At 44.6% G+C, this 27,730-nt stretch overlaps 1 protein-coding gene across 4 annotated transcripts; it reads left to right on the plus strand.

Annotated features, from left to right (window-relative positions):
- The first annotated feature begins 4,674 nt into the window (after positions 1-4,674).
- CTC1 (CST telomere replication complex component 1) lies at positions 4,675-27,620 on the plus strand. 4 transcript variants are annotated; one of them, XM_037809261.1, is made up of 23 exons: positions 4,675-4,767; positions 8,114-8,277; positions 12,744-12,981; positions 13,120-13,331; positions 13,668-13,812; positions 19,391-19,669; positions 19,779-19,907; positions 20,501-20,733; positions 20,878-21,055; positions 21,156-21,356; positions 21,889-22,015; positions 22,604-22,718; positions 22,842-23,169; positions 23,258-23,347; positions 23,601-23,794; positions 24,756-24,835; positions 24,932-25,106; positions 25,420-25,497; positions 25,942-26,086; positions 26,179-26,243; positions 26,525-26,690; positions 26,794-26,920; positions 27,088-27,620. In XM_037809261.1, exons 1-23 carry the CDS (start codon positions 4,735-4,737, stop codon positions 27,225-27,227), a joined length of 3,642 nt encoding a protein of 1,213 aa, XP_037665189.1. In that variant the 5' UTR covers positions 4,675-4,734; the 3' UTR covers positions 27,228-27,620. The 4 variants fall into 4 exon arrangements, with proteins under 4 accessions (XP_037665189.1, XP_037665190.1, XP_037665191.1 ...); XM_037809262.1 differs by lacking the exons at positions 26,794-26,920; positions 27,088-27,620 and having other exon boundaries at positions 26,179-26,256; positions 26,525-26,666; XM_037809264.1 differs by lacking the exons at positions 4,675-4,767; positions 8,114-8,277; positions 13,120-13,331 and having other exon boundaries at positions 10,870-12,981.
- The last annotated feature ends 110 nt before the right edge of the window (positions 27,621-27,730 follow it).

The raw sequence follows: 27,730 nt of genomic DNA on the forward strand, positions 1-27,730 counted from the left end.
CTTCACAGAATAGTCCATGGCGTCTGGAACACCTCTGTTGTCTGGGAAGGGATGTGGGTGGTGTCTTCTTCCTTTGCTCCCAGGTTGTGTTTCAAAATGGCTTTCTCCCAGGGCATTTCTCTCTAGGCATCTGGGGTTGTTCTCTTAGTTTCTCCCAGGCAAACTCTGGAGTAGCAAAAGTCTACTTTCAATGGCCATCTCCAAAATGTCTCTATTGGCTGCAGCACCTAGCTCTTTCTGTCTGAGCTCTTATGGTGCTCCAGTGATTTAATTAAGACCCATGCAGAATGGGTGGAGCCACACCTCCATGGAAATAATCTAATCCGAGGTATTACCCACAGTTAGGTGGGTCACATCTCCATGGAAGCAACCTAATCCAAAGATTCCAACCTAATCAATACTAATACATCTCCCCCCACAAGATTACATCAAAGAACATGGCGTTTTGAGGGACACAATACATCCAAACTGGCACATTCCACCCCCTGGACCCCAAAGTGACATGATCTTTCCAAATACAAAATACATTCATCCCATCACAATATCACAAAAACTTAAATCATTTCAGTAAAAATAGTTAAATATAAGATCCCATCAAAATCAGTCACATGTGTTGTCTTGTCCTAAAGCAAAATTCCCCTCTGGCTGTGGACTGTGAAACTTAGAACAAGTTATCTGCTTCCAATATACAACGGAGGGACAGTCATAGGATAAACATTCCCATTGCCATAGGGAGAAACTGAAAGGAAAACTGGGTTTCAGGGACCAAAACAATTCCTAAAACCCACAGGACAAACTCTATTAGCTTTCAAAATCTGAGTCATTTAGAGAATGACATTTTATCCTTGGGGCTTTGAGAGAGCAGGAGTCCAACCCTTTGCAACTGCTTATGCGACAGCCCTTTTCTCTCCAAATGCTGGGGTGAGTGCTCCAAAATATCCACACACTGGGGAGACCACCTTCTCAGCCCCACCCTTCTCAAACATGAGGGTGGCACCTGGACTCTCTTTCATCTCTGGGGCAAATGCTCAACCCCTTCAGAACAGTGGGGTGGTGGCCAGGCTCTCCCCAATCCCCAGTGAATGTGCTCCACCCTCTCTGGGGCCTGCAGTGGCAGCACTTTTCCTGAGCATCCAGGCAGAAGGCCCACCCTCAGCCTCCAGGGTAAACTCACCCTTCCCACATGCATGGGTTGCTCTGCTCTGTTTGCCCAAGATTTCTTGACTCCAGACCTCAACTTCCATGGTTCTGTCTTTGAAGAAATTTTTCCTTCAATTTATCCCTTCTCCATCCCCTCCAGTCCAGACCAGCAGTGGTTCCATTTATACAGATCTCACAAAAATTCCGTAAGCTTGACATACAGTTTACAGGGGTCAAAACCATCAGACAACAAGACTTTCTACAAATCCTTTCTGGATAAAACAATCTCCAATCCTGGCTTATACTGAAACGGTGGTTGGGTTCCATGTTTTGTTAAATCCTCATGTGGGGCTGTAGTCTCTGGGGTCTCACTTTCTGGAAGCCTGGAGTTTTCCAAACTCTCAGTTTCTGGTTTCTTTGTACCTAAGAGTTCATTTCTCAGCTTATTCCTCTCCACTCGCATTTTACTATAAGCTGCAAGGAGAAGCCAGGCTACATCCTCCACACATAGTCTGGAGATCTCCTCAGCTAAATATCCCAGCCCGTCACTTTCAAATTCTGCCTTCCATCTAACAACAGGACACAATTTTGCCAAATTCTCTGCCACTTTAAAACAAGGATCACCTTCCTTCCAGTTTGCAACAATACATTCATCATTTCTGCCCAAGTCCTCATCAGAAGTGTATTTAGAGTCCATATATCTACCAACAGTCTCTTCAAAGCCGTTTAGGTCTTTTCTATCAAACTCCTCACAATTTTTTCCAGAATCTTCCCCTTATCCATTTAAAAAGCTGTTCCAACATGTTTGGTATTTGCAAACTCAGCAGCAGCAGCACCCCACTTCCCTGGTACCAAAATCCTGTTGCAGTTTGCTAATGCTGCTGTGCCGGTTTGGATGTATTATGTCCCCCAAAATGCCATGTTTTTTGATGCAATCTTGTGGGGGCAAATGTATTAGTGTTGATTAGTTTGGAATCCTCTGAATGTTGCCATGGAGATGTGACTCAATCAACTGTGGGTGAAACGTTTGATTAAATATTTCCTTGGAGATATGGATCCTGCCCATTCAGGGTGGGTCTTGATTTAATCACTGAAGCCCTATAAAAGAGTTCACAAAGAGAAGGACCTCAGATCAGCTGAAAGTGATATTTTGGAGAGCTGCTGCAGCCACCAGAGACATTTTGGAGATGGCCATTGAAAGTAGACTTTTGCTAGTCCAGAGTTTGCCTGGGAGAAACTGAGAGAACACCTCCAGACTGGAACAGCTGCCGTCATACAAAATACCAGAAATGCATTAGCTTTTATAAAGGGGGTTTATTTGGTTACAAAGTTACAGTCTTAAGGCCATAAAAAGTGTCCAAACTAAGGCATCAATAATAGGGTACCTTCACAGAAGAATGGCCAGTGGCATCTGTAACACCTTTTGTCTGAGAAGGCACGTGGCTGGTATCTTCTTCCTTTGCTCCCATGTTGTGTTTCAAAATGGCTTTCTCCCAGGGTATTTCTCTCCAGGCGTCTGGGGGTGTACTCTTAGTTTCTCCCAGGCAAACTCTGGAGTAGCAAAAGTCTACTTCCAATGGCTGTCTTCAAAATGTCTCTCTTGGCTGCAGCACCAACCTCCTTCTGTCTGAGCTCTTCTGGTGCTCCAGTGAATTAACTAAGACCCACGCTGAATGGGTGGGTCAATCTTCATGAAAACAACCTAATCCAAAGATACCAACCTAATCAATACTAATAAGTCTGCCCCCACAAGATTGCATGAAAGAACATGGCATTTTGGGGGATATAATGCATCCAAACCAGCACATTAATCAGTTGTAACAAGTGTACCACATTAATGCAAAATGTTAATAATAAGGAATATTGTGTGTGAGAGGGGGTATATAGGAACTTTGTACTTTCTACGGGATTTTTCTGTAAACCTCCAACTGACCTGAAACTAAATTAATTTTTTTTAAATATGAAAGTGTTTCTTTTCCCAGTACTCCCCATCCCCACATTCTATTCCCTTCCACAGTGCAGGGCCAGCAACTAGGGTGAGGCAAGTGAGGTGACGAGAATGCAAAATGGAAGTGAGTGTCTCCTTAAGTTTTACACCCTAGGTGTCTCACTTGCCTCATTCTAGTTTCAGCCCTGCTGCCCCGGAGATAACTGTTAGTATCTGTTTGGTTTGTAAGGTTCCAGGATGTTGAAATAAGTACTCTCTAGCTCACTTCTGACAAGCTACATGTTGGTCTTTGGCATTTGAGCCCTCCTGGGTTTCTTTCTCATACATGCCTTCCTGCTCCTTCAGGGAGCCTTCGTGTGCTCAGCTGTGTGTGTCTGGTCCTGTCTTCACATTTTATCACTTCTGGTGTGCCATAAGATTTCATTTCTACATAGTGATTTCCAGATTCATCCCTTTGGCTCTGACCCCTTTCCTGACTTTGGTCCAGATGTGTCCTGGACAAGCACAGCCTGCTTAAACATCACCAGGTCTCAGAGAGCTCCCATTCCTCCTGACTTCCCTTCCTCTGTGACAGACCGCTTCCTCTCTTACATGCTTTCCTAGAAAATCAACTGCCACCCCACCGCATGACTTTGAGACCCTTATTAACTCAAACCTGGTCTATTTCAGTGGCCTCCAGACCACCAGACCAAGCTCCTGCACTTGACGTTTTAATTACACCCATGAGGGGCGGGGATTGATCTGGCACAATTTTCTCTGACCACTGTAGCCTAAACTCTCCTCCCTATGAACTTTCAAAAGTAAGTCCCAGGATATAGAGCACATTTTCATAGATTTGATGGAGTCGGTGTGCCAGATTTAAGAAAATACTGAAAAGAAAAAGGAATGACTAGGTTTAGAACTTTTACTAGGCTTTGGTGTTCTAATAAGGACTGGAACCGAGGTAGGTTTCTACTTCTGGTAGATTTACTTTTGTTGTTGTGGAAAGAGAAGGAATACATCGCTGATGTAGTAATGGGTGATAACTACAAACAAAGATTTCACTTCATAGAGAACTTGGCACTACAGTTCATATCTAGTTCACGCAGTAAGGAATAGTGTTCAGGTCGAAAGTGGGGTTGGATAGGAAAGGTTGGAAGAGTGCTTGGGAGTTACCAACCTGGCCAGCTTTTAAAGACATACCATACCGTACCGTACCGTACCGTACCATCACAACCCTCAAAGGCCTACAGGCTGACCAGACGACCCTGGAGAAGAAGATGGAAGAGTAGCGGGTGGCCAGAGCCGAGAGGTCCTAAACGAGGTTGTAAAACTGGAGTTTTTTAGGTTATTTGTTTTTCCTATTCCTTCGTTTGGTTACGGTTTGTTAATTTTCTTGGGGTATGGTAGGAACATGTTGGAAGCAATGTATTTATTTTAGATTATTTGTTTTTCTTATTCCTTTGTTTTGGTTTTGTTTGAAATGTTGCTTTTTTATTGTTTGCTTTTTAATTAAAAAAAAAAAAAAAAAAAGAGGGACGATACCAGGAAGGAGCTGGAAGGAAAGCAGCACGCGCACGCCGATGACGTCACGGAGCGGGCTTCCCGTGAGCCCTCGCGCCGGCGGCTTTTCGCGCACTTCCCTGGCTCTGGGTTTCGGGTGCGTCATGGCGGCTTGCGGGTTTAGGGCTGCTGGCTCCGTGAGTGCTGCTTTCCGTCTCTTGCCTCCCTCTCTTCTCTCCTTATTAGTCCGTCCCGGATTTTCTTTCTTCCCGTGTTCCTTCCACCTTGCCTGTCTGGCCTCTCTCACGTGAGGCGGGGGATGTTTGTGAGTTTGTTCTCTACTGTGTTCTCACTGGTTGTGTAAATAAATTTCATTTATGCGGCGCCCGCTGTGACCCTTCAACAGGTCTCTGCCAACTCTCTAGAATTCAAGCCCGGCAGGGAGACCGAAAGCAGGCTAATGGGGATTACGGTGCTGTGGGCTTCTGGAGGAGACCCCTGTGGCAGCTGTAGGAGAGTGAAGTAACTGATAATCAGGAAAAAGCTTCTGAGACCAGAAGGGAACGTAAGAGTTAGCGAGGCAAAAACGCACTGTTTTAGGTTTTAGGCCGGAGGCAAAGGATGTTCAAAAGCAAGACATAGAGCAAGTCTTTGAAAAAACGTTAAGAAGTTCCTCTGGGTGGTGACAGTTTTGTTAAGTCTTGCTCAGCACCTCCTTTAACCTGAGGATAATTGGGAGTTGTTGAAGGGTTTTAAGCAGAAAAATGGTTGGGTGAGATTTAGTTTCCTGAGGTAGTAATGCAGAGAGTAGGCTGGAGAGTACTAGTTAGAAGGCTGAGGTTGGAATGAAGTGAAAAATGATAGTGACCCAGATCAGCAAGCAACACTGAGGTTCCAGAGGTGAGGACAGAGTAAAAGATATTAAGGAGGTTAGACTATAAAGGACTTGAGTCCTATTTAGGGCAAGGAAGGAGTTAAAGAGAACAGCCAGGTTTCAGGGTAGCATTTGGCTGAGAGTGCTGTCTGCTAAATGAGTGAACATTGGAAGAAGAGAGGATTTTGTACAAAGTTCCTTGTTAGGCATGTGTGGTGCCTGTAGGTTGGCCAGGTGACAAATATGACTCCAATTCAGGAGAGAGATCTCAGCTGCAGTTGAGATTTAGGAGTCATCTGCTTCTATAGATGGCTATTAAAGTCATGGCAGTGGATGTGAAGTCACTGGAGGGAACAGTGTAAAATTTGGCCTATATCAGTATTGTCTGGGGAGCTTATTTAAAATACAGATCCTTGGGGCCTTCTCCTCCCACCTTCCAAGATTCTGATTCAGTAGACGAGATCCATTAATTTTCATTTTAAACAAAACTTAGGTGATTCTGAGGCAGTAGTACCACTGAGAAACAGTGGTATTCAAGGAGCCAAGCAATGGATGGGCTATCAGGACTTTTTTTTTTTTTTTTTTTTTTTTTTAGCTCTTAGAGCTGAAATAGACTGAGAGAGGAAGATAAAAAGTGTGGGAGTCTGGGCTTTGTTACATTGGTGGGTCAGTTCTGAATGATGACTTGGCCCGGTGTTCATAGCCACAACAGTGAGAATGTTTGGCTGATATGGAGTGTAGGTGAAGGTCAGTTTGGGACTTTCTATAAGGATGCTGAAGTCCTAGAACTGGGTCTTCAAACTGGTAAAGAGTCTCTGAGTGTGGAGGATTGACCAAAAGGTTAATAGAGGAACCTTAGAGTAACAGAGGTGGTGCTGTAATGGCTTAGAAGTAGCATTGGGCATCAAGGACATAGATCCTTCCTCTAAGCATATTGAACTCTACCTAAAGTTAACAGTAAAGCTGCCTACACTGAGAGGAGTCCAAGCTGGTCCCTTCCCTAGAGTTATTTATGTGTATTGGCAACTGCTTGTCCAGAATCACTGTCAAGTATGCAAAAAATGGTCTATGTCCTCCTTAGGAAGCTCAAATTTTAGCTGAAAAGACAGAACAGGAAACAAATCCAGTGGGATTGTATCTTATATGCCTTTAGTTCATGGGACTTGACTAGAAAAAATGGGAATGATTAAAAATTATACTCTGCCTATGCCCATTTTATGTATTGTTCATTATTGGGCACATTTACCTATACTTATTACTGTGCAGTACTATGTTCTATTGTCTATGAGACGTTTAAAGGATTTCTTTCAAGGCTGAGTTTTTTTTTAATTTATCGTATTTTTTATTGTAGAATAAAACATATATACATAAAATTGATAACCTTCCAATTGCAATTTAACAACTAGAGAGCAAATTTCAAAGAATATAGGTTACAATTCCACAGTTTCAGTTTTTTCCTTATTGTGAAATATAACATATATACAAAAAGATAATATCTTTCAAAGTATGATTTAACTAGTAGATATACAGGATATTTGCAAAGTGATTATGAGTTATAGTACCATAGTGTCAGTCATTTCTTTATTGTGAAATCTAACATATATATACAAAGGTATAGCTTTCAAATTACAATTTAACAAGTAGGTATATAAACAAATTTCAAAGGTTGCCATGAGTTACAGTTCCACCCTTTCAATTTTTTTCTTCTAACTATTCTAATACCCTAGCAACTAAGAAAAAGAAAATTATATAAACATTCAATATTCATAATCCTTTGTTAAATTCCATCTTGTCTGTTACTACGGTTTCCTCTAGTTTAATCACTTTCCCAGTCTTCAGGGACCATCCTAACCTGTTCATGTTGAAAAGGGGTGTCAACTTTATGAGCAAAGGGGACATAGCTAGTTGATGTTCTTGAAGAGGCTAGTGCCTCTGGGCTTTGGGGCTTAGTTGGCGTAGGGGCACTCTGGAGGAATAAACCTAGCCAGTGAAACTTTTGTAGAGTATGGTATTCCTATTAATTATAGTCCCTAGTCTGCAAAGTGTAGATTTTTCCTATATACCCTTCTGTTATCAACTCTCTGTGTCAGTGCCATACTTTAGAAGTGTATCATGCAAGCACCTATCTATATTTGTGGTGCTGGTCTATGGGAAACATGCCTTTAAACAACCCCTTTCCTATTTGCTTTCAATACAGCTCTGATACTTATAATCCCATTAACAAACAATGTCACCCCTATCTGTTACCACCCCTTTGAATTCACCATCATTAACATATCTGAACATGTTAGACTATGGTTCCTGTCACTAGCTACTGTCTATTTTGAGTTCTTTTCAACTTTCTGGTTTTATAACCGACCCCATGTAAGACTGGATACCAATATACATGGTGATCATTGCTCTTAAAGGGGAAACAGCTCATTCTGCCTGGGATGGGCAGAGAAAGGTCCACAGAGGAATATACCTTCCAGTCAGACATTTTCAGGATTGGTGCAGGTTTGTCAGGCAGAAAGAGGCAAGACCAAAGCTGATGGCCAGCTCCTTTACTCCTGATCATCATCTCATGTACCCTATCAATTAATTTTTTCCTATTCCTTTATTCTCCCCCCAAATTTTCTTGGTGGGCAGGATGGTCATGAAGATGTTTTAACCAGATTCACTTTCCTCAGGAGCAAGCCTGGCTTGAGGCTGCCCATACCTTCATCCAAGAGACCCTTTGTCCAACTGGCCAGGAGACCAGTGCCCAGTTGACTGAGTTGGTAATTGATGCTGTGAAGACTGTCTGGTTGTCCAAGGGAAGGAACCAGGGTTTTTCACTGCCCCTCAGCTACAGGTAAGGTAAGGGGGTGAGATGGGGGTTGAATTTGGGATTTAAAAGGAGGGACCTATAATTAGAAAAAGGTAAGTAAGAAGAGTGAGGGGAAACTTGCTAAGGGGAGGACAAGGTGGGCTAAACACAAACCCCTTCTGCCAGACTCTCCCATTCTCTGTCAAGCTGTTTTCCTCTTCCTGAAGATCTCCTAATTTGGTTATATCAAATAAAAAAAGATAGAAAATCAGAAAAGAGAGAAAATTTGGAAAAAGAGCTGTCAAAGAGAGGAGAGAGGCTAGTATTATCTTCATTTTATGTGTTAGGAGACTGAGATACAGAGAGATTATATGACTTCACTAAGTGCACATAGCTGTGTTTAAGAAGACCTGAGTTCAAGGTCTTCTGAAGGTATTTTTTGTTTGTTTGTTTCTTACTATACCACCATTTCCTAAACTACTTTAGGAGAAGTTAATAAACTTCCACAAGAAAAGAGTTCCATGCCAAATAAATTTGCGAGACATTGGATAGGATAACTTTCTTAGGAGAGTCACAAGGCTTATTAACATATTAAAATATCTGAAAAGCCTGCAAAAAGAAACCTGTTTACCTCCTCATGGAAGTACCCACTGTCTTGAATAGGGGGTATATTATTCTCGTGAATATCTCTGTGTTTTTATTAGTCATGCATCTGCCCCTAAGCAATGTACAGTAGAATTTTGCATACCTTTAGACTTTATATAAATGGTACCATAGCTTTCATATCCTCCGCAGTTTGCTTTTTGTTCTTAACATTCTTCTGAGATTTATTCAAACTGAGAGACGTAGTTTTAGTTCATTTATTTTTAACTACTTTTCGGTATTCCATTATATTAGTATAAACATAGTTTATCCTTTTAAAAATATAAAAGGTAGAAATCTGTTTAGCTTTGTTTAACCCCATTTTCTAAAATTATTTGAGCACAGAACACTTTTCCTGGCAGTTCCTTAATCTGCTTATGGCAGTTTGGGAAACACTTCATTCAGCCTGGCAGTCTGTCTTAGTCAGGAAAGGCAAGAGATCCTTGGTGAGAAAACAACTTAATTGTACTCCATGTTATCCAAAACATCATTTTCATAATTGTGTGTAATTTTCTCATCCATGGATTTCATCATAGACCAATGGTGCTTAACGTGCTAGTCCACCAGAATGTAAATCAATGCACTATTTCCTTCATTGAGAAAGTCTCACCTAGGACAAGTCAACTCAGCTAAACAGTGGGCTTAATGATACTGTGTTTCTTATGTACAGTACTGCTCAACTTTTAAGAGCTTTAACATTTTGCTGTACTTTTTTCAGTTCTTTTTTATAAGAAATACAATGTTACAGATTTAGTGAAGTCTTTTAAGTACTCTGTTCTGATCCAGTTCTCCCCTACCCCTTCCCCGAAAGTAACCACTCTCCTGAAAGGAAGTGCAGGCTCACAGGATATGCACACCATTATCCTTTCTAGCTATTTCGCATTGCTCTACAATAGTGTTGTATCAATTTGCATACATACCTATAGGATATCTATATCCTGAGCCTTTGCCAAATCTGGTATTCACTTTGTTAAAAAAAAATCCTATTTAATAGGCAGTAAATGGTATTTTGTTGTTTTAATTCCAAAGTAATTTCTGAGGGTACTCTTTTACCTGGGTTTTTTTTTTTTTCCTTTTACTTTTCTCATTTTACTCTATGGGACTCTGTTTTTCCTTTCTTTTCCTATTATTCTCATCCATGTCCGTAACTCTTAAGATTAAATATATTGTTCATTTAAACGTAGAGTGAAACCTTGCTTGAACACTGTCCTGCTAGTGTTGGAAAAGCCCTGGGACAGGAGAGCTAGCTATCAACTCATCTCGGTTGAGGGACTTGTGATTTCCATGCAGTGTCTATTGTGTCTGGGTTAGCGTCTCCCACCGGTGAGTTAAGTATGAGCTTAATGGTCTCGGTGATCCAAGGCTAATTAAAGAAAGGAAAATCCAAAGCTCTCAAAATTCTAACATTATTAGAATAATTGAGAAGTGGTGTGCTGGTTCGAGACTGTTGTGTACCCCAGGAAAGACTATGTTCTTTTGATCCACTCTGATTGGTGTAGACTTACTGTAGGTGGGATTTTTTATTAGATTGTTTCCATGGAGGTGTGACCTCGCTGTTCGAGGTGGGTCTTAATTAGTTTACTGGCATCCTCTATGAGAGGTTAAAAGGTAGAGACATTTTGAAGGGAGCTCAGAGAGATGCTTAGAGAAAAAATGCCCAGAGCTGATGCGGACACAGACGTTTGGAGTTGCAGTCAGACATACCCCCAGGAGATGCTAAACAAGAACCCACAGAAATAGCCAGAACCTGGTGAGAGCCAAGGGAATTCAAGAGATGAAATCCAAAGTTTGCCCTGGAGAAGCTAAGAGAGGACCCACAGATGCTTAGAGAGAGAAAGCCACTGGAATCGGAAGCTGAAAGCAGTGCATCCTGGGAGCAAAGGACCAGCAGATGCCAGCCACGTGCCTTCCCAGCTGACAGAGGTGTTCCAGACGCCAGTGGCCTTTCTTCAAGATTTCCTTTTGTTGATGCCTTAGTTTGGACACTTTTATGGCCTTAGAACTGTAAATTTGTGAACTAATAAACCCCCATTGTAAAAGCTGATCATTTCTTATATTTTGCATATCCAGCAGCTTTAGCAAACCAGAACAGGTAGTAAGTCAGCAATTTTAGAAACCCAGAGCCAATTTAAAGTTTTTTGTTGTTATTTAAGATAAATAGAAAATAGAAAGATAACACAGTAGGTAGAGGTGAGAAATCAATAAAGAATTGTGGATGAGAGTAAACTAGAAATTATTTGACAGATATAAAAATAACTTCATTCATTCATTTTCCATTCACCCTCATTGAGTGCTTGCTGTGTGCCAGGTACTTGCTAGGCATTGTTAGAGAGCAGTGATAAATGTAAAGGACTGAGATTATCATCTTCGGTTTCCTGACTCAGACTCTGAAGACTGAAAAAAAAAAAAGTCCCCTATCCTTACTGTTTCCTGTCTTGAATGTATCAAGGCTAAAGAGACAGTTCTCTCTGGTTGCCTTTTCATGGACCTTTAGGGAGGTAGGAAATGACAGAGAAAGAACGTGGGCTACTGAATGAGACAGACCTGGGTCTGCCACCTATACCGCTGTGTACCTTATAGAAGTACTCAGCTATCTCTGAGTTTCCTCATTGGTGGTTTTACAGGGAATTTTTTTTTTTTTTTGATGATGATTAAATGCAGTATTGGGCATGAATGGACCCAATATATTACAGTGCATGTAGAAGGGCTCTGGACGGGTTAGTTTCTTCCTTTGCCATTTATCATCTCCAGAGCCATTTGAGAAAGAATGAGAACAGTTGCAGAGGGGGTGGGGGCCATCTAGAACAGCATTCCCAGTCTTTGTTATTCCAATGTGGATGATGTTCATTAGTACAAGTAGGATTAATCGTGATATTTTGTAACTCTATTCCTGTTTCTTTACCACTCAAAAAAATCATGGGAATGCAAATGAGGGGGAGAATGATAGTGCTGCAAACATGAATCTATCATAACTTTGGTAATTTAGTTGTTATTTGTATCACATTATCTGTGACACATCTCGCAATTGATAGTTGACACACCAATGTTGCAACTTGGCGTAAGAATCCCGTAATCTGCGCTGCAACATGAGTGGACCTTGTAAACATTGTGTTTGGTGAAATAAGCAGGCACATAAGGACAGATATTGTATATTTCTACCTATATGAGAGCTCTAGAATTAAAAAATTCACAAAGACAGAAAGTAGATTAGAGGTTACCAGGGGAGAGGAGAAGGGAGAGTTTTTGTTTGGGGGGTATAGAGTATTTGTAAATATATATATATATATTTTTTTTAATTAAAAAAAAAAAGAATCGGTGATATCAAACATCTGTTGAGATCTGGAAACTCTTGATGCTAGTTCCCATCTTGGCCTCAGCATCCCAGCCAGTCTCTGGTTCTGGGATATTCTGGACCTAGCTGCGGCCATTGTGGGTGAGGCCAGGGCCTGGTGGCCCCATTGGACTTCTCTATGGAGCCAAGAGCTGAGATGCTTTCAAGGAGCTCTTTGTGTATTTATAAAGCGTTCTCCCCAAATACTCATTTCCTCAGGCCCCTCTTGCATTCCTGCTTCATTTCTTTGGGTCCTTTCCCTGGCATCATCTTGTTCAACATATTACTCAGCCCAGACTTTCTTCCTGCTTTCCCTAGGTGCTACCTGCCTTTGGACCCAGACCTCATCCTCATTTTCTTAGGCCTTTACTCCACCTTTTTCTCCTTCAGCCAATCAAACAAACTCATATCCTGGTCCATGTTCCCCATCTACCTCTCCTTGAAATTTTGGAGGATTCTCCTTGGAATTGTTGGGGTTGGGAATAATTTCTTAGGCTTCAACCTGGCTTTGTAAAACCTCTTTCCCTTTGCTCTACAGCTTTGTCTCAGTACAGGACCTCAGGAGCCACCAGCGCCTCCCGTGCTGCAGCCACCTGTCCTGGAGCAGTAGTGAATACAAGGCTTGGGCCCAGGAGGCTGGACCAGAGGGGGTCCCCCTGCCCCGGGAGCGGCTGTTATTTTTAGGGACACTAACAGACCTGTCAGGCGATTTGGAGCAAGAGTGCAGGAATGGAAGCCTCTATGTGAAGGATAACTCTGGTGTCCTGGGCTGCGAGGTGAGGGGGCTGCAGGGAGGGAAGAGATACCTCAGATCCTAGGGAGACTGGGTATCCAGGAAGCAAGGCAGTTAAGTCTCTGAGGGAACAAAGGTGGGGAGAGAGGACTAGTTAACTGTTGACCTTCATCTTTTCTAGCTCATAGATCTGGACCTTTGTTGGGTTGGCCATCTCTTCCTCTTTCCCAGTTGGAGTTACCTCCCTCCTGCCAGGTGGAATTCCTCAGGGGAAGGACACTTGGAACTCTGGGGTGCCCCTGTGCCAGTGTTCCCCTTGACCGTCAGTCCTGGTCCTGTCACACCTATCCCTGTTCTCTACCCAGATAATGCATCCCGACTGCTCAGGCACAGGTAATTCTTTCCTCTTTAGGGGAGGATGGAGCACTGTAAAACTTGGAGGATGCAAGAGGGATACTGATAGTAATATAGATGTAATATTCCAAATCAGGGGAATGTAGGGGCTTTTGGAATGTTAAGATCAGAGTTCTGCAAGAGATACGTGCCTTATCTAAGGGCAGGGAGAGTTGGAAGAAGGTTTCTCGAAGAACAGCTTTGGGCTATGGAAGTTTTACGTCACTGACAGATTGTTCTTTACAGCAGAAGGGAAGACATTTGTAGGGAAAAGAAAGAGAAATAAAAATGACTTCTTCCTCCCTGCCTTCCCTCTCTCCTTTCTCCCTTTTCCAGAAGCAAGCTCAAAGTTATGAAGCCAAACCTGGCTGGGAAGCTGGTTCACCTGAGTGCCCTGGTGAACAGTCAAAAGAAGTCTTACTTCGTCTTGTCTCTCAGTCACTCATCCCCAGCTGACTACTCTGTGCCCATCATCGTGCAGGTGAAGATTAGGGTCAATTCAGGGGGTGGGAGGTGGTGTCAGAACTCTTAATGGGAGAGAAACATCAGAAGAGGAACTATGTGGGAAAGGAAGACAGCTGGGGAAAGACGACTTTTCTGGAACGGTGCTGTTGAGAGAAGGTTCAAAGTACTGTTGTTCTCTCTGTGCAGGAAGTAGGGAGTAGACTACCTCGCAGTGCAGTTCATCTGAGTAGACAGCTTTTGCATTGTGCGTGAAATTTTGAAAAACTGCCAGAGTCACTTGTGTTTCCCCTGCCTTAGGAGGAAGACCAAAAAAATGGTTCATCTTAACACCATTGAGGCATTAAATACATATACTTTTAAAAACTTGGTAAATCCATTGAATCTTTTTTACATCAGCTGGTATGGTTTAAAAATTGTTTTATGACATAGAGTTATAATGTTTCAAAAGGATTCAAAACAATTAAAGGATGAAAAATCTCTCTAACATGCATATGCATATTAAGAAAGGAAAGTATGTAATTTATTAGCACTAAAAAAGTCTTACCTTGGTGATGTATGTGTGTGAGTGAGTGACATGAACTTGAGTAACAATGTTTCGAGTTCTAACTAAAAATGTAAAAATTTTCCCAAATTTCTGATCTCCCCCCCTCACCCACCTAGTTAAAGAGGAGTTCATGTATTTTTCTTTGACACTAGAATGTTATAAATCTCCTAGGGACCATTAGGAAATTCTGTGAGGGGTGGGATTGGTTGATTTGTGTATTATATGTCACAGGAGAAATCTCTGGGATGCACTTCAGTTTCTTCTGTACTGTACCTGAAGTAGGGAAAATCCTTCAGGTAGTTTAGAATCTTTTCACACATTGTATGTGGTATTGATTTATGAAACAAGCAGGGAACATCACAAAAGGATATAAGTGCCAAGATGTGTGGTATGGTTTGTAACTGTTATAGCTAATGTTGCTTCCTGCTTGAATCACCCTTCTCTCTCCTCTCCACTTAGACAACCAGATACATCCTTTAGGACCTTGTTCCACGTCTTCCTCATCATTCCAGCCCAAACTGATCTTTTTCTTTTTTTCTGAAACATAACAGAATGCTTTTTTTTTTTTTTTAAATGCCAAAGTAAGGATTTAATAACTATAAGCAACATAAATCCATAAAATTCTGCTTCTTTTGCAGAATGATGATGAAAAGTTTAGCCACTATTTCCTCATACCTACCTGAAAAAGTATTCATATAGAGAAAACACCCTCACAAATAATTGATGTCACCGGTGATGAACACATACAACAAAGTTCAACAAAAGCAAAACTGAAAATGTTGGTTTATTCATATTTTGACTTCAACATCCTTGCTCTATTTAAAAATTTTAATACATATAGAAGTTCATAACAAATTGTTTCCATTTCCAGACTTTACAGAGAGGGCATATTCCATTGTTAATAGCTGTTAAAGTAAGTCTTAAATTTGAAATTACTGCTCTACCACATAGGTAAAATTCCTTCTTCCAGCAAATTGCTGGAATATTTAAAATTTGTTTTAGAATTAAAGTGATCACTGTGCATTTTAAAAACACGTTAGTTCTATCATAACAGGTAGAAAAATGAATATATAATTTCAATGTTCTATAGTTAAGTTATTCTTTACCATAACAATTAAATTTAAAAGTAAACATGTATTACTGGAGAAAAGTCGATATTATAATGATTTGCCAGTTGCTTCCAGTAGAAAAGGATTTAGAATTAGATGTCAACATTAAAAATATTCTGTGCTCATAAGCAAGGCTCAAACACAGGCTATCTGCAAAGGTAGAACCAGCTGGGAGAATTTTAACAACCATTTCTGAGTGCATGAAACAATATTTTCTTTATAGTTTTTATAACTGTATCATACAGTACTGTTTCCTGTTATGTCATGTACCAATAAATGGCATTGAACAAGAAGCTTTATACCATCCAATTCTTACAGAAGCAAATCATTTCAACAAGACAGTAAAGTAGACGGTAGTGCCCACTTTTAGGCATATAGATTGTAAAACTGGTTTACTTTCCTTTGATCAGTTTTATGCAGCAACAGAGAAGTTAAAAGGAAATATAGGAATCAAAATGACTAAATATGCAAGAAATTCTTACAGTGACATGGCTACATAGAATGCATTAATTTATGTATTTTCTTTCCATTTGTTAAATTTCAGGATAAAAAGCGCTTGTTTTCTACAGGTTCACAAAACATTATAATATCAGGAGCAATCAAGGAGAATAAATGTAGGTAGTAGTATTAGTTGAAATTAACGAACTATGGCCCGGTGCTTCAGTCCATACTTCCAAATCCAAAGAATAATTACAGAAACAATTTCACATCTTTCCTAACGTAGGAAAAAAAATCTTATCTGCCTCCTCAGGAACCAGTTTTTTTTTTGTTTTTTGTTTTTTTTAAATTAAATTCAGTTTTATTGAAATACATTCACACACCATACAATCATCCATGATATACAATCCACTGTCCACAGTATGATAACATAGCTATGCGTTCATCACCACAATCTATCTCTGAACATTTTCCTTATATCAGAAAGAACCAGAACAAGAATAAAAAATAAAATTGAAAAAAGAACACCTAAATCATCCCCCCATCCCACCCCATTTGTCCTTTAGTTTTTATCCCCATTCCTCCACTCATCCATACACTAGATAAAGGGGGTGTGATCCACAGGGTCTTCACAATCACACAGTCACCCCTTGTAATCTACATTATTATATAATTGTCTTCAGGAGTCCAGACTGCTGGGTTGGAGTTTGGTAGTTTCAGGTATTTACTTCTAGCTATTCCAATACATTAAAGCCTAAGAGATGTTATCTATATAGTGCATAGGAATGTCCACCAGAGTGACCTCTCGACTCCATTTGGAATCTCTCAGCCACTGAAACTATTTCGTCTCATTTTGCATCCCCCTTTTGGTCAAGAAGATACTCTCAGTCCCACGATGCCAGGTCCACATTCATCCCCAGGAGTCATACTCTGCGTTGCCAGGGAGATTTACACCCCTGGGAGTTGGGTCCCACATAGGGGCGAGGGCAGCGAGTTCACCTGTCGAGATGGCTCAGTTAGAGAGAGAGAGGGCCACATCTGAGCAACAAAGAGGTACTCAGGGGGAGACTCTTAGGCACCATTACATACAACTTTAGACTCTCCTTTGTGGTAATGAGCTTCATAAGGGCAAGTCCCGTGCTCGAGGGCTCAGCGCATCAAACCGCCAGTCCCAATGTCTGTGACAACATCAATACCAGTCCAGGTGAGGATGTCCAGCACATCCGCACCTTCCCCCAGATCCTCGGGGCTGGGGAGGGGGAGGCTGTAAATATATTTTTTATTATCTGCCCAAATTACTCTAGGATGTGTCACTATTTCACTCCAGCCTATACTAACCTACCGTATCTCACTTCCTATTCAAAGTTCCATGCAATTGTGGTGTTTGAACAAATCGACTGTAGAGTTGTACCGTTTAGAAAATTTAGATCCTGTACCAAATAGATATCTATTCCCTTGGTCTCATATGAAAGTTGAAGTTTTAAAACACAGTCAGTTTCGATCTTTATCCTTTGGCCTGGCTTGCCGTGGTCTTAACCAGACTCGCTTCATTCATATCACTAATTGAAGTCTGGGCTCTTTTTCAGCTTTTTTTTTTTTTTTTTTTTTTTTGACAGTGGCTGTATGCACTAATACTGACATTCGTATCTGCCAAGCTCTAGCTCTGAGTTTCAGGTGTCTCAGAGATATGCATTGTCAGGAACCAGTTCTTTATAGAAACAATCTTTCTTTTCATTTAACCCCCATGTGAATATCACATGAAGTCTACCTTTTATAGCCAAATTTAATGTCACTACTAAAGAAAGCAAACTGGACAAAAGCTACATGCATTAGCATCTATAAAACTGTAAAGGCATGAAGATATCTATATAAATCAGGGGTTTAACATTTTTTTTCCCTAACAGTCTCGGGTATCAGCCAGATGAAGTTGCTAATGACCCATTTCCTGATGATTTTCTCTTGGCGAAGGGAGATTGGTGGTAACCACTGGAGCCGTTTCTGGTTCCATTCATAGTACTGTAAATGTGAGGAAAATGAGGATGAGGAGACTGGACTGGAGGGCTGGGGCTAGGCACACAAAAAGAGGTAGAGGAGAAACCTGCCAGGCTGTTAGCCTTGTCACCCCCAGGGTCATTTTCTAATTCTCCAGCATTTGTCAGTCCATCTCTGGTGACTGATCTTCATTCTTTTATAAATAGGTTGAGCTCTCTGTTTTCAAAGGAGGTGGTCCATTCCTTCTCCAGGAAGGCAATATCCATTCATGTATAGTAATCCTTTTAAGGTTCCTCTTCATACATGGTGTCAGTTTGGAAAGTATCAGGTGTGTCCATTTCACTTCTGAGAAACTTTCTCAGGTTCCTCACCATTGCTGCTGGGCATGGTAAATACTTTTTATCATTCACCTCCTCCTTAGATTTCTCTTTGTTTTTGTTTTCTTGCTGATCCAGTCTGTTCTGGTTAAGGAATTCAGTGGGTAAATTTATTATCTCATCATCACTTATAATTTTCTTGATCTTCATCTGCAACCTCTCTGTCTTCATGAGAGCCATTGGCAGCATCAGCTGAAGGATAAGCTGCGTAAAAATCCCTTCTTGTCTTCATTCCATGTTTGGAAAGCCCTGAAACTAATTTGCATACAGTACCTCGAAGCATTTCATCTGGCCTTATCTATTCAGGAGTGGTCTGGGTCTGTTAACTTGAACATCACAGATAGGAAAGTACTTGCTGGTCTATAAGTAACATACGCTACACGCTTTACAGACAGAATGTAGACGTTCTATTACAAGAAGTACCCTCCACAAAGCACATGTTAGTGGGGAGTTAGCTTCATGGTTTTGTCTGGTTGTTCAATGCATTTTGCTTGAGAAAGGATCTTTGATTGCCCTTGCCAGGGCAGTCCAAGTGGATGGAAAGGACAGTGACACTTACAAGCCATCTGTCAGAGCGCCGATGCAACCGAGCAGCCATCTTAGAGCCAGGCTCCACTGGAAGCCCCTGAATATTGTTCTTGCCACTTGAACCTATACAACTCCATGTTATTACTTAGGCTTGTGTCTGTGTTCCCCAATGGCTTGAAATATGTTGGAGAAGAGAGAATAGTTTATTGTGTTTCCCTTAACATCTGTCCCAATACAGGATACATATGTGTCTAATGCGTAGTGATTAAATAAATGAATGTGTTTGTATGTTATGAGTGGGGACAAGAAAATTGCTGAAAAGGACATAATTTTCTCAATGGAATATTTGTGCATTTTGAAGGAAGTTCTAGGGATGGTTTGTGTCTTGGGGGAGGGATTAGGAAATAATTGTCATCTCTCTTCTGGAAGGGAAGAAATCTGAAAGCTCTTTGGCCAGGCAAACATAAGGAAGCTAAAGAGGCAGAGGACAGATTTATGAGGGGCAGGACTTTGAGGTCAAAGCACGATGGAAAAGGACTCTGGCAGGGGGGCAGCTTCAGTAGGAAGAGCCTCATCCTGCCTGTTGCCTCTCTCCATGTAAGCCAGGTCCCTGCCCAGCTGGTGTGGCACAAAGCCCTTTGGCCTGGTAGAGCCTATGTGCTGACAGAGCTGCGAGTGTCCAAGATCCGTGGTCATCCCTACTGTGTTTGGACAACAAGTCCCTCCTCCCGTCTGTTGCCTTTGGAACCAGAATGCGTGCAGGAGCTGGAGCTGGAGGAACCCCTCTTGGAGACTGATCCCAGGCCACTCCCCAGGCCCAGCAACTCCCAGGACAGGAAGGGGCAAAAAGGTCTTGTCCGGGACTCCAGACTTTTGTCATATATGGTGAGCATAAGGGAGCGACCCTGGAGCTTGAGGGGCAGGGAATGTGGGTCTCTGAAGAAGAAGGAAGTAGTGACTGGCTGGATTGACTGAGCCTGTGGCTTCTTTGTAGGGCACGGTCACCTGTGTGCTGAATGAGCCTGCTGGCCTCTATGAGCTGGACGGACAGCTGGGGCTCTGCCTTGCCTACCAGCAGCTCCGTGGCCTGAGGCAGGTGCTGCGACCGGGTGTCTCTCTGGAGGTATGTGGGGGTTTGGGCTGGTGACAGAGGCCCCTCAGAAGCTTCTCTTAATCGTCATGGGTTTTTGTTGTTGTTCGTTTTGTTTTGTTTCATTTTTGCAGCAGTGGGTACCTCTAAAGCAAAAAGATAACAAATAATAAGTGTGTGTTGGGAGCAGGGGTGATTTTGTTAAGAATGGTTTGGATGGGAGCTCTGAGGGGATTTCCAGATCAGAAAGGAGTGGCTCTGGGCACTGTGAGGAGGGATGAGGCCAGAGCATCTCCTTTGCAGGGGGGCCTTCTGCCTGCAGAAGGAGAGGGCTAGGCTGAGCACAGGTGCACAGCCAGGGTGCTCTCTGGGGGCCCGGGAGGAACGAAGCCCCCAGGCCCCCAGAAGCTGGACTGGAGCTCTGGGAGGTGAAGGCCTGTGGCAGGGGTCATGGGTAGTGATGTAAGGTGAGGCATGGAGGTTGGAAGGAAGTAATATCCTGTAAAGAAGAGACTGGGTTTCTTTCTCCTGGAACCCAGGCAGCAGAAAACTGCAGTGAACTCTGGCTGGGATCATTGAGTTGGGGGCTTCCCCTCTCCGTTTTCACCTCTTCTGCTTTCCCCCAGCTCCAGGATGTTCACCTCCTCCAGTCAGTGGGTGGAGGGACAAAAAGGCCAGTGCTAGCGTCCTGCCTCCGTGGCGCCGTCCTTCTTCGGGGCTTCTCTCGTCGGAAGCCCGAGACTCGGTTGTCCCGCCAAGCCCACGGGGCCTCCCTGTACGAGCAGTTGGTGTGGGAACGTCAGTTAGGACTGCCCCTCTACCTGTGGACTGCCAAGGCCCTGGAGGAGCTGGCTGGCAAGTGAGGAGATGGTGGGCCTAGAGTGGGGCATGGTGGGAGTGGGACATTTCCTCTGGAAGGGAAGCAGGATTCCTGAAGAGACAGGGACAGGAGCCGGCATCTGGGGTCTCTGGGGGAGTGACTCAGCTTCTCTCCCTGGCCAAGGCTGTGTCCCCACGTGCTGAGGCACCACCAGTTCCTGCAGTATTCCTCTCCCAGGAGCCCCAGTCTGGGACTGCAGCTCCTGGCTCCTACCCTGGATGCTTTGGCTCCTGCAGACAGTCCTGTTCGGAATCCACACAAGGAGATCCTTGGAGAGCCACATCACTGTCCCCTCCAGAAAGTATGAGGGTGTGGAGGGAAGGTGGGTGGCAGAGCTAACACTTTGGAAGGACCCCTGGGCACGTGGGACACCTATCTGATTCCTGTTCTCTCCCTGTTAGTACACCCGGCTGCAGATCCCCTGCACTTTCCCTGCTCTGGACGCCCTGAAAGAGGAGGCCCAGCGCAGGGCATGGGCCACCTTTGACCCCAAAACCCTTGTGCCCCTCCCAGAGGCTTCCCATCTAACCAGCTGCCAACTCAACTACCGCCTGGCCTGGTCCTGGCTCTGCCTTCTGCCCTCTGCCTTCCACCCAGCCCAGGTAAGTGGGACTGTCTCAGGGCTCAGAGGATCTCCCTCTGTTTTGCATCCCCACCATCACTGCCCTAGTCTGGTCACTGTTGTTTCTTGTCATTTTGACTGCTCTAGCTTTCTAATTAGCCTGCCCCATACATTCTTGGCCCCCTACAATTCATTCTCCCTGTAGCAACTAGAGAGGGTGGTGTAAAATATAACTTGGATTCCATAAATCTCTTGATTAAATCCTTTTTGTGGTTCTCCCAGTGCATATAAAATAGAACCCAAACTCCTTATTATGTCCCATGAGATCCTACCTGGTCTTCTGTCACTAACCTCAGTTCATACCACCCTGTCGCACTATGAAATGAGTGTGAAAGCAATTTGTGTTCATTTCAAGCCTGTCTTCCCTGCTTGAGTATAAGTTCCTTCGGGACAGAGATCATTTCTTTTTGTTCACTTGGTAGCTCTAACATTTAACACAGTGCCTGGCAGATAGTAGATGCTCAGCCTTTGTTTAATCAATATTTGATACCTTGGCCTTCATCTCCCTGCAGGTTTTACTTGGGGTTCTGGTGGCTTCATCTCGTAAAGGTTGTCTGCAACTTCGGGATCAAAGTGGTTCCCTGCCCTGCCTGCTTCTGGCCAGGCACTCCCAACCCCTCACTGACCCCCGGCTCATAGGTTTGGAGTTAAGAGTTAGAAAGAAGATACGGGGTGGGCAGAGGTTCTCGCCACCTGTGGGCCTGGGAGAAAAGTCTGCTAGGATTTACTAGAGTTGCTGAAGCATCTTATTGGCAAGTAGAGAAAAAAGGTGCAAGGAGATCCCTAGCCAGGAACTACAATTCCCAGCATCCATTTCTCCCACAGGGCTTCTATCATCAAATCAGGATTACCCCTCCCATTCCCCACGCTCTTAGTTTGGAAGAATAATGGTCTTAAATTTGTCCCCAGTGGGCTTATTGGAATTTGTAGACAGGGCAGTTGTGGGGTTTAGTAACTGGGATGTTTTGGGGGTCTGTGAAAAAGTAGATTGAAAGCCTTTCAGCCTAGGGGGCCAGGGGCTGACCTGGACATGGTGCTGCAATTGCTTCTCCCTTGGAGATAACATTCTCGTAAGGTAGAGTCAGGGCCGGGCCTTCACACTGGGTTAGGGGAGCAGCTCTGACCTGGGTGGGCACTGAGACCTGCGGGATGGTCTGCTTCACTGCTTCACTGCTTCACTGTCCATCCTACTGTTCTCTTGCCAAAAAGGAAACTTTCTTCCTCTAGGCCACCTGGTGTGGGCAGAGAAGTTCCAGTTGGTTGTTGAGAGGGACGTCAGGAGCAACTTCCCTTCCTGGAAGGAGCTGAGCATGGCAGGGTTCATCCAGAAGCAGCAGGCCAGGTCGGATACTTGGGGTAGTGGCTCTGGGGAGAAGCGGGGGGCCTGGTGCGAGTGGGATGCTGGGGCTGGGAACACCCAAGGCCTGCAATCACTAAGAAAACTATTTGTTGTGTCTCCCAACAGAGTCTATGTCCAGTTCTTTCTGGACGATGCCCTGATCATCCCAGTGCCCAGACCCTTCCTTCGCTCAGCCACCTCCTCAGGAACCTCTCAGACAGAGCCCACCCACCCAGAGGGACCCCACATGGGTCAGAGCAGGCTATTCTTACTGTCCCACAAGGAGGCCCTGATGAAGCGGAACTTTTGTGCCCCACCAGGAGCCAGTCCGGAGGTGCCCCAGGCCACCCTCAGTTTCCACGTGTCAGGGAGCTGGCTTGGGGGCACTCAGAAGAAGGAGGGGTCTGGATGGGGTCCACCTGAACCTCAGGTTGATGAGAACAAGGATCAGAAGGTACTCTGGGACTACAGGGACCTAGGACCCAACCTCCACTGTCCCTAGCTCCTGGGGAACCCCAGGATCCTGTTTTCCGTCCTCACAGATTCTTCTCATCTTCATGGGCTCTTCAGTCCGCTGGTTTGAGTTCCTGCACCCCGGGCAAGTGTACCGACTCATGGCTCCGGGCCCCTCTGTGAGTGCCCTCCTTCCTCATACCCTCCCCCAGAAAGGTTTCTTTGGCTTGAGAGCTGGAGAATGAGTCCAGGGCCTGGTCACTTTCTAGGCCTCCTAGAAAAAGGCTGCATCTGGATAAAATAGAGGGCCTGTCTGTATCTAGTTCACTTCCTTCACCAATGCTCCATAAAGAGAGCAAAATAGGGTCATAGGATTTTATGAACTTCCCCTCTGAACCACACTCAGACAGTCATCTTCCCATTTCCTGCCAGGAACCAGCATTGTTCGAGGAGGGTGGTTTGTCCTGCACCTCTCAGCGGCCCCTGGAGTTGGCTGGCTGTGTGTCCTGCCTCACTGTCCAGGATGAGTGGACCCTGGAGCCTGAGAGCTCCCAGGACATCCCAGATGTGTTGGGGGTACCCAAGGCACTTCCGGAATCCTCGCTGACTGATCTGCTCAGTGGCAAGTAAATGTCAGGGCCCTCTAACGAATTTGGCTGCTCTCTTTTCCCCTCCTCCTCCACTGTGCTTGGGTTTGGCATATAGTCCCTTTGCTCTGCTCCAGTGTGTTTCTTTAGTGTGATTTAGCTCATAGAATGATGTCAGTATATGATGGAAGTCATGTTTCATATCTGATTTTCCCCCAGTTTGTTACAGTTTTGAAGTGATCAGGAGTAATCTTTCTCACAATTGAGGAAAAGCCTTAGCAATATAAGGAAATGTAAGAAACAGGAAAATATAAGGAAAAACCCTGAAAATCCAGAGAAGGGCCTTCCTTTAGTGCAAGAAGTAATGCAAGAAGTTTACAGCTTAGCAATATAAGGAAACGTAAGAAACCCAGGAAAAGATAAAGAAAAATCCTGAAAATTCAGAGAAGGGCCTTCCTTTAGCTCATGAAGTAGTGCAAGACGTTTATGGCTTCAGTAACAACTATACTTTCTTCATGTAAGCTTTTTGGGGGTAGCTGCAACTGCAGATGAAGATGCTGCGAAGATATTTCCCACATGTTAAAAAAAAAAAAAAAGAAAGAAAAGACAGCTTCTAGTATTGGATTTATAATTTTATGAAACTGATCTCTATTAGAAGTGAATGTCTTCAAGGACCTGTGTTGCAAAGGCCAGGACATGAACTTGGGGTATAAGGTTGTAAATGATGACTGACTGGAGATGTAACTATGCTGGCATTATTTTCTGTGAGGGCTCTAGTTATAAAGGTATAGAGGTTTTGAGTGATCTGTCATCATCCTATTTTTCCCACCAGCCCTGTTATTTTTAGTGTGTGATCTGGCAGAGCACGAGGTTTTCCAATCTCTTATATTTGGAGTAGCAGAAATACTGATACTTTAGCTCCTTATTCTATCCTTTGACCTAACTCCTTTCTCAGCCTTCTTAACGCCTCCTTTTTGGTGTCTTTTCTCTGACCCTCCAGCCTCACCAACTCCTTGGTGTCCTTCTCTGCCGAGATTTTGTCACGGACACTGTGTCCAGCCTCTCTCTGGCTGAAGCCTGGTAATAGCACCTCCCTTTGGGGGTAGGGGTGAAGAGAATGAGGAGACCTGGTGGCCCTGGGAGAACACTGCTGACCCCCACCCCTTTCTTCTGCAGGGAGCACCGGGGCCTTGAGAGAGTGTGTGAAGCTAACTGTAGCCCTGGAGACCGCTGACTGTGAATTCCCCCCTCACTTGGACATCTACATTGAGGACCCGCATTTGCCTCCCCCACTGGGACTCCTTCCAAGAGCCCGAGTCTACTTTACACAGCTGGAGAAAAGGGTGTCCAGGTGACAGTCTGTGGAGCATGGCCTCGCCTCCACTCCCTGCTGGCTGGGTTCTCTTCAGTGCTCACCCCACCTATGATGCCACAGTGACCCCTCCTCTCTGATACTGTTTTTGATCCTTTAGTCTGGCATTTACCCCCACTACCCACACGAGCTGTTCCACACTAGCTCTTCCCTTAGCCTTCCCCCTGTTTGGGTGGAGCCATGGCCAAGGTGAGTTCCTCGGGGTGGCCAAGCTTTTGGTGTGTGATCGTACCCCACTTTGACTTCCTTCCTTCTCCCCCTGCTCCTCACCACTTTCCCCCTCCACTTGCAGATCCCACAATGTTTACTGTTGTTTTCGGGCTTCCACCTATGTGCAGGTCCTAAGTTTCCCCCCGGAGACCACAACCAGGTCAGTACCCCAGGCCCAGATCCCTGAACTTCCCTGTCTCCTCTGCATCCCACACATGATCCTGCTCTAGAATTGTCGCCGTAACTACAGTTTTCTTCAGTCCCAGCAGCATATATTGCGTTTGATGGATTTCCTCTGCCCCAAATAAAAATTGTCCAGTACCTGTCATTTTACACAGAAGGATGTAGTGTTCTAGGCTCTTAAAAGCTTTTCATTCTAAAATGCAAATATCTCTTTCTTGGCTAACATCTTGGTTGTCCAAGCCTGAGAAATAGTTGGTGACTGGAGATCAGCAAGCAAAAGTGGGGAGGCCATGGGGCTTCCAGGAAAGCACTGGTACCCATGGCTCTTCCCATCCCTAGGCCTGCTAACTCCTCAGACCCACCCTGCTTTCAGAAGGAAGGAGGGTGGCTGTTCCCTGACCACCCCCCTTTCTCTCTGCAGTGCACCCCTGCCCCACGTCTACCTGGCAGAACTTCTGCAGGGTGGCCGGGCCCCATTCCAGGCTACTGCCTCTTGCCATATTGTTTCCGTCTTCAGCCTTCACCTCCTCTGGGTGTGCACTCATTGTACCAGCCTCTGCCCACAGGTATGGGAGGGGACAGAACTGAGCAGGGTGCAGAATGCCAGAGGGAAGTGATGAGATCAAGAGAATTTTTCCAACCACTTTCTTCATCCCAGGGGAGGTGTACTCGCCAGGGCACCAGTTGTCCTGCTCAGACATCCGTAAGCCAGGCCAGCATCAGGTGAGATGACAAGGTGGGCTCCCGTTGCACCGTTTACTTTCCTTTTGTACAACTTGCCATATTTTATCAGGCTCTGCAAAAGCAGGGACTATGTCAGACCTGTTATCCCTCTGCTAGCATAATTCTTTACTCATGGGAATTGCTTCATAAGTATTTCTTGAATGAATGAATGATTGAAGGTGAGGTGACAGGCTGGGGAGGGAGGCATCTTGGGCCCAGGATCCTGGTCACCCGGGTTTGTTGTGGGAATTGAACTGTTTCCTCCCCTTCCCTTCCCCCAGGATCCTGGTGGAAGATGGGACTGCCGAAGCAGTGGTGACCTGTAGGAATCATCACGTGGCAGCCGCACTTGGGCTGTGTCCCAGCGAGTGGACCTCCCTCCTCGAGTTTGTCCGAGTGCCGGGGAGAGTGGCCTTGCAATTTACAGGGCCTGGAGCCCAGCACGAGGTGAGATTTGGTGCTGGGAGGTGGGGGCTCAGATTCCCAGATTTCAGGGGGTGGAGGGTTTAGAGGGCACAGGCTCCGATTAATCCTCAGTTTCCTTTTCCAGTCCTCAGCCAAGATGGAGGAGCCCTTGACCCTCTTCCTCCGGAGTCTTTGTACCAGCCTCTCTGTCCTCCGTCCTATTGTGCTTTCTTTTGAGCTTGAGCAAAAATCCTCCAACATCCTCCCATTAGGTAAGAGTGGAGCTGTAGGGGGTGGGGACAGATGGCAGGGTCCCAGGGAGGAAGAGGGTTGAGAGACTGGGGGTTTCTGGAGGTCCGGAGGAGGATGGTAGGTGCTGAATAAAAACCTCATGGTGGATTTGCATGAGTCAAATGTTTTTCCTCTCTCCCCTTCTCAGAACCTCCCCGTCTGCAGCGTTTCCAGTGTGGGGAGCTCCCCCTTCTGACTCGTGTGAATCCCAGGCTCCGACTGTCTTGCCTCTCTATTCAGGAGCCAGAGCCCCCCAACTCTGGGGGTGCCTTTGTTTCCTCCTGTTAGCCTAAACTGCAAGGATGACCTGAAAGTTCTTCCTGCTTCGCTGGAATCCTTGAGGCACCACTCCTAGCTCTTCCTCCTCATGGTGGCCCCTACTTTTCTCTGCGATGGAGCCAGGCCCCCAAGGTCCTTGGATTCACAAGCTGCTACCTCACTGTAATTTTTTTCTTCTTTGGTCTGGGATGAGGCACCCAGCATTCTGGTGCCTCCGTGCTCGGGGGATGGGGGGGGGAATTGTGGAAAAAAGCAAATCCTGGGGCTGATGCTATTTCCTTCTGGGTCCCAGTTGGCCCTGAGTACCTGGGTTCTGCCTTTGAGGCAGGAACCAGAAGAACAAAAGGCTTGCCCCTTGTAGGGGTGCTGGTGACGGGCCTGCAATAAAGCTCTCTCATGTTTTCTCTTGTGCACATCTCTGGGGTCCTAGGTCCCAGGACTCCTGCCCGCTAGTTCCCCACCATGTCAGCCCTTGATTGCTAGGAGCGCCAGAGGTGATACGAGATTTGGAG

The sequence above is a fragment of the Choloepus didactylus genome, chromosome 18, assembly GCF_015220235.1.
Source record: "Choloepus didactylus isolate mChoDid1 chromosome 18, mChoDid1.pri, whole genome shotgun sequence".
In the NCBI taxonomy this organism is placed as follows: domain Eukaryota; kingdom Metazoa; phylum Chordata; class Mammalia; order Pilosa; family Megalonychidae; genus Choloepus; species Choloepus didactylus.